This window comes from Solea senegalensis, unplaced genomic scaffold (assembly GCF_019176455.1).
Source record: "Solea senegalensis isolate Sse05_10M unplaced genomic scaffold, IFAPA_SoseM_1 scf7180000016713, whole genome shotgun sequence".
Classification (NCBI taxonomy): Eukaryota; Metazoa; Chordata; class Actinopteri; order Pleuronectiformes; family Soleidae; genus Solea; species Solea senegalensis.
In genome coordinates, this window is record NW_025321976.1 from 1 (window position 1) to 7,447 (window position 7,447).

At 36.9% G+C, this 7,447-nt stretch overlaps 1 protein-coding gene across 1 annotated transcript; it reads right to left on the reverse strand.

The window, feature by feature from the left end:
- Positions 1–3,277: 3,277 nt before the first annotated feature.
- On the reverse strand, positions 3,278–7,259 carry LOC122763322 (probable C-mannosyltransferase DPY19L3; the record flags this gene model as incomplete). The annotated part of the gene is made up of 4 exons (XM_044018289.1): positions 7,130–7,259; positions 6,422–6,523; positions 6,014–6,087; positions 3,278–3,447 (listed from the first exon to the last, which is right to left on the reverse strand). Coding segments are annotated over exons 1-4 (409 nt in total), but the record flags the coding sequence as incomplete, so codon positions are not given.
- Positions 7,260–7,447: the final 188 nt, after the last annotated feature.

Here is a 7,447-nt window from a genome sequence, read left to right on the forward strand (position 1 = left end):
GTGTGTGTGTGTATACGTGTGCGTGTGTGTGTGTGTGTCATCAGGTTCCTGTTATCGTTTTAGGATGAAAAAAAGTGAACTTGAGTTTTTTCTGGTGTGAAGCTGCAACTGTAGAGTGATTCTGAGAAAAAGAGAGAGAGGGGGAGAGTTGTGTGTGTGTGTGTGTGTTTGTGTGCGTGTGTGTGCGCACTGCATTAACACACTGCCTCTCTGTCAGCCGTCAGCCCGAGGAGGATGAGGAGGGAGAAAACAGACAGAGAACTCACTCCAGTGTTTTTCCTGCTTAAGTTATCAGGGCGGTTATCGCGTGTGTGCGTGTATGTGTTTGTGTGTGTGTGTGTGTGTGTCTCCTCCAGATGGTGGATAAGAGGCCTTGCCTTTATTAGCCAGTTGTGGCCTGATAAAGACCTGGTATTGATCCCAGGTTGAAAGAGCAGGTTCGTCAAACATGGCTGATTTACAGAGAACTGATAATGGCAGCACACACACACACACACACAAAGAGAGAGAGAGATCAGTGTTTCCCAAACACTGGATCAGGACCCACAGATGGATCACAGGAGATCTGAGTTCAGATTTAGGTTTAAAATGAAGTTTCAATCACAGCTCGTCGTAGTTGTCACTTCAGTTCATTTCAAGATCATCGTCCATGTTTGTGGTGCGGGGGGGGGGAGGGGTGTCGGCGTTTAAATTGGTTTAAATTTAAACACAAACACGTCTTTCAGATTGGGTAGCAGAGCTCGGGGTACCAGAGTAAAATGATACATCATGGGCGGAGCCAGTTTAGCTCCGCCCAAGACAGTCATCTGATTGGGCGACAGAAAAACAATGGATGAAAATATCCTATGGAATTGGACACAAACGTCTACTGTCTGTCCTCACAAAGAGACTCTGTCTGGAGCTGCTGGACGGCCTCCTGTTGTCTGTTGAAGCCATTAGGCACAGCCCACAACCCCGCCTCCTAACTAAAAGTTCTTTGTTGACTGTCGACAGTTAAACATTGTTTCACTTTAACAAATACTCTGTTATTGATATTATTATAAACTAAGACGTTTACTGCAGTAATATTATATAAAGTACTTTTAAATGTCATGGACTAAGATGTTAACTGCAGTAATATTATATAAAGTACTTTTAAATGTCATAGACTAAGACGTTTACTGCAGTAATATAATATAAAGTACTTTTAAATGTCATGGACTAAGACGTTTACTGCAGTAATATTATATAAAGTACTTTGAAATGTCATAGACTAAGACATTCACTGCAGTAATATTATGTAAATGTCATAGACTAAGACGTTAACTGCAGTAATATTATGTAAAGTACTTTTAAATGTCATAAACTAAGACGTTTACTGCAGTAATATTATGTAAATGTCATAGACTAAGACGTTAACTGCAGTAATATTATGTAAAGTACTTTTAAATGTCATAAACTAGGCGTTTACTGCAGTAATATTATGTAAATGTTATAGACTAAGACGTTTACTGCAGTAATATTATGTAAATTTCATAGACTAAGACATTTACTGCAGTAATATTATATAAAGTACTTTTAAATGTCATAGACTAAGACATTAACTGCAGTAGTATTATATAAAGTACTTTTAAATGTCACAGACTAAGACGTTTACTGCAGTAATATTATATAGAGTACTTTTAAATGTCATAGACTAAGAAGTTAACTGCAGTAATATTATATAAAGTACTTTTAAATGTCATAGACTAAGACGTTAACTGCAGTAATATTATATAAAGTATTTTTAAATGTCATAGACTAAGACATTTACTGCAGTAATATTATATAAAGTATTTTTAAATGTCATAGACTAAGACGTTAACTGCAGTATAAAGTATTTTTAAATGTCATAGACTTTAACTGCAGTAATATTATATAAAGTATTAAATGTCATAGACTAAGCAGTAATATTATATAAAGTATAAATGTCATTTAACTGCAGTAATATTATATAAAGTATTTTTAAATGTCATAGACTAAGACCCTAACTGCAGTAATATTATATAAAGTACTTTTAAATGTCATAGACTAAGACATTAACTGCAGTAATATTATGTAAATGTCAGACTAAGACGTTAACTGCAGTAATACTATATAAAGTACTTTTAACAGAGAACATCTGTTAACTTTGAAACATAGCTTCACCTAAAAATGTTGTCATGTATGATATGGGGACTTGATTTTTGTCCCCACAAGGAAGACAAGTCCCCATAATATGACTGTGTAAACAGTTTTAGGTCCCCACAGCATTAGTAATACCCGCACACACACACACCGACGCGCACGCACACACACACACACACACACACCTCCAGCTAATCTCTAATCTGGTCTCGATTAGCACCTGACAGAATTTCCATGGCTTTATCAAACCGAGCAAACCAACAGACTCTTATCACCTGCAGCCTCCAAATTTCACAAGAGCAGGAATTTTTCAGATGAAAACAGAGAGAGAGAGAGCGAGAGAAGTGAACTGTTGAATAAGTCAAAAGAATAAGAGTGAGAGGGTGAATTCATCATCGTTGACACTGAGGCTGCCACAAATAATCCATTATTAATCACTCACTCTCTAAATGAATGAACCACCCACTATATCCACAACTGGTTAATCAGTTGTTGTTCTTTTAAATAATTAAAACTCAAGGTTTTCTGCTTTTTTCACCTTCAAAAATGTGAATATTTCATGATATATTTGTTGGTGAAATTAGGTCTTTTATTTTGGCGAATGAATTCAGCTTCGCAACTACAAAGCATTGTTTATGTTTTTGTTTTACTATACAATATATGTATTATATATACACATACATATAAATGTATATGTATCTGAGCGTATACTCAGAATCTGTGAGATCATTTCTGACATATTTTCTGCTTGTTTTGCTCCATAAAAGAATTCATTCAAACGGAACACATGTTGTGTGTGAGGACAAAAACCATTGGAAAATCAAAAACCTGGAAATATCATTTCCAGGTTTGATCAACATTTTCTGATATTTTTTGGACCAAATAACAAATGGATTCATAGAAAAAAAAACTGACAAAACAATGTTGGTAATAATGTATACATATATATGTATATATATACACACATGTATATATGTGTGTATATATATATATGTATATATATATATAAATATATATATATATATATATACATAGATGTGTATATATACACATATATACGTATATGTATATATATGCTTCTAAGACTGATTATTGGTAATTGTATATTACAGATGACATTTCTCTTCCTGACCTTCGCTGTACGGCGGTGGACTGGAACTGTTTTCGCCCTCTATTGAATCATCGGGGTCCGAGGCTCCGCCCTCCTCTCCTGATAGGCTGTGGTTGTCCAGCACGTCGTCCTCGCCGCCGTCAAGTTCTCCGAGTGAGCCTGAGAGGAAGAGGCGGGAACAGTGAACACCGCTGAATTTTTATCATGTCAGTGTTGTCATTTTTTCCTTTTGTGGCCGAAACTAAAATAAAAAGGGGGCGTGGTCACAAAGCGCCTCAACAAAGAGAAAGAGACAAACGACAAGAAAACCACTGACGTTAAATGCAGTCAATTAATCAAACAATGCAATGAAATAAACCAAAACTGATAAGAAACTTAATAAACTGAGTGCAATTCAAATGTGTTTTTGATGAACTTTTGTTTCAAAACGATAAAATCACAAAGAAAATATTGAATTATTGTATTTTGAAAATAAATTAAAAAAACACTTACAATTAATCGATTCATCTATTTTTCATAAATGACATTAATTACATCATATTTAAGTATTTTGATTTTGTTTTATTCATAATTCAAACCAGTTTCTGTAATTTTTCAGCTTCTTAAACATGAATATTTTCTACTTTCTGTCATTTTTCAGCTTCTTAAATGTGAATATTTTCTACTTTCTGTCATTTTTCAGTTTCTCAAACGTGAATATTTTCTACTTTCTGTCATTTTTCCAGCTTCTTAAATGTGAATATTTTCTACTTTTCTGTCATTTTTCCAGCTACTTAAATGTGAATATTTTCTACTTTCTGCAGTTTTTCAGCTTCTTAAATGTGAATATGTTCTTCTTTCTGTAATTTTTCAGGTTCTTAAATGTGAATATTTTCTACTTTCTGTCATTTTTCAGCTACGTAAATGTGAATATTTTCTATTTTCTGTCCTGTTTTACCTACTTAAATGTGAATATTTTCTACTTTCTGTCATTTTTCAGCTTCTTAAATGTGAATATTTTCTACTTTCTGTCATTTTTCAGCTTCTTAAATGAATATTTTCTACTTTTTGTAATTTTCAGCTTCTCAAATGTGAATATTTTCTACTTTCTGTCATTTTTCAGCTTCTTAAATGTGAATATTTTCTACTTTCTGTCATTTTTCAGCTACTTAAATGTGAATATTTTCTGCTTTCTCTCTTTTTCAGCTTCTTAAATGTGAATATTTTCTACTTTCTGTCATTTTTCAGCTTCTTAAATGTGAATATTTTCTACTTTCTTTGCTCCATAAAAACAAAAAAATCATTCAAACTTCATCATTAATTTGTGGACAAAAACAAAGACATTTGAGAAACATCATCATTTCCAGAGTTTGACAAACACTGATCAATTTTCTGACATTTTATGAAGCAAACAATTAATCGTTTAATGGATTAAATAATAATAAAATATTAATAATAATAATAATAATAATGGAAAAATGAGCCGAAGTTGTGTTGGAACTGTTTTGTTGAAAAGCTCTTAAAGTCAGTCTTTTTTTAGTGTTAATTTCTTTTGTTATACGCGACAGTGACAAATAATTTGACTGAGAATTGAGCTTTAGAGAGAGAAAAAATGAGACAGAGAATATCAATGAGTGAGAGACACAGGAACAGAGAGAGAGAGAGAGCAGCACATTTCCCTCTGACTCGTGAATAATTGAAAGGCCGCACACACACACACACACACAGTGTGTGATTGATGGGAGGCCTGCTGGTGTTACCTCTCCATCTATTATTCACACACACTAACACTCCAGGTGCTATCACACTGGTGCTGAGTGAATAATACAGTCAAACTGGATCAAATCACCTTGTGTGTAAACTCTGTGTGTTTGAGCACAAATCTTTATTAATCTATTGATACAACTGCAAAAAAAACATGACCATTAAATATAAATAAGTTACTTCCACTGCCATATAAAATAAGATAAATATGAACATGTGGATTAAGTTTAATTTTCGTTACCGATTGCAATTTTTTACATTTTGTCACTAATAGACTTTAGACCTGGAAACTGAAGTTTGTAAAGCACTCACTCTCCCACACCAAACCCCATAGAGAAAACCAGGGTTTTAACATCACACACCCACACACACACCACACGAGTTGTTGATCCACTGCTGCCTCCATCCCTAAGTCCAAATGTTTTATTTTCAAATATTCGGCATTTTAAATCCTTTGTTCAGATTGACCTCAGTGACACAAAGTGACCACATGAGGCAGCAGAGGACCAGCAGCTCCTGTGTCCCCACCAGCTAAAATAACTTTCTCTATGAGGTTTGGTGTGGGAGAGTGAGTGTGTCTCTATATGTGTGTGTGTGTGTGTGGTGTGTGTGGTGTGTGTGTGTGTGTGTGTGTGTGTGTGTGTGTGTGTGGTGTGTGTGTGTGTGTGGTGTGTGTGTGTGTGTGTAGGTATTGTGTGTGTGTGTGTGTGTGTGTGTGTGTGTGTGTGTGTGTGAGTGTGTGTGTGATGTGTGTGTGTGTGTGTAGGTGTGTGTGTGTGTGTGTGTGTGTGTGTGTGTGTGTGTGTGGTGTGTGGGTGTAGTGTGGTGGTGTGTGTGGGTGGGTGTGTAGGTGTAGTGTGTGTGTGTGTGTGGTGTGTGGGTGTGTGTGGGTGTGTGTGTGTGTGTGTGTGTGTGTGTGTGTGGTGTGGGTGTGGGTGTGTGTGTGTGTGTGTGTGTGTGTGTGTGTGTGTGTGTGGTGTGTGTGGTGTGTGGTGTGTGTGTGTGTGTTCATACCTGGTATGCCCCAAGGCAAACTTTGACTTGATGAATTTAAAGATGTGCTCATCTGATCTGAGCTGAAGTACTTTCTGTAAACACACACACACACACACACACACACAGAGATAAGGTTGTCTCGTTATGGATAAAGAACTCACTGAGATGTATAAATAAATAAATAAATAAATAAATAAGTCAAGCTCAGATCACATGTTCGTCTCACAGTCTTATTTGAGAACCCACCAAAGACGTGAAGACTCACTCTCAGTGAAAACACAACAGTAGCCACGACATCACATTTCTCACAGAGAGAAAATCAGCTATGTTAAGACATCACAGTGCAAACATGAACTCTACGTCCAGCGTTGGAAATAACTTTGAATTTCAAACAAAAAGTGGGGAAGAAAATCACGTGAGCGCCACCTTGGCCAGGTAGTTGATGGTGACGGTGAGGAGCAGAACCATGGTGCTGTGGAGGAGCAGCTTTCCCACACGAGTCAGCAGACTTCCTGTCTTCAGAGCAGACTGTGGGGACGAGACGGTGACAACAGAGCAGTTAGAGATCGAGTGTGTGTGACGTTTAAAGAAAAAACACATCTCTGTCGTTCAGAGGTCCTCAAGGTTCATCCTGATTTAACAGCGTCAGAATCACCGCCATGGGAGGCTGGTGGTCTGTCTCTACTGCCCCCTACTGTCTGTTAGAGGAAAACCAGCATTTCAAGATCCAGGAGTCCTCAGAATCAGGAGGTCTCGCCAGAAAACATGAGCACGCCCTTAACCAGGTACCGACGATAGTTATTTTACACCAGTGGTCAGAAAATGGTGGCCCGTGAATTATTATTATTATCTGAATTATTTGCTCATTTTTTTTCACAAAGAAAAATTTTAATTTCACATGGAGCTCAGAGCTTTTATTCTGAAAATGCAAGAATAACTACATGTACATGTCAGGATCAAAGAAGAAGAAGCCGTCATTCTTAAAAGTTAAAGTGTCAGCGGTGAGTTTTTACAACAGTGATGATGTAGAGATAAACCATGAGGAACCACACACACACACACTCACACACACACACACACACACACTCACACACACACACACACACACACACACACACACACACACACACTGACCTGACAGTGTCTGATGAAGAGCGCAGCGACGATGAAGCTCACGACCAGTGACCCCAGAATCATGGAGTTACAGAACTGCAGGAGCCACACACTCAGCAGACCACTCAGCTGAACAAGGTACAGAGTGGTCACCTGCACACGCACGCACACACACACACACACACACACACACACACACACACACAGAAACAGTGTAATCAGTCAGAAGATGCAGGACTAAAACTACGTAATTTAACAGAAACAAATGATTTTAAACACTGAAGAAAAGACTTGAGTGAAGTCTACGAAATCTTTAAGAACACGTTCACGTCTTCATCT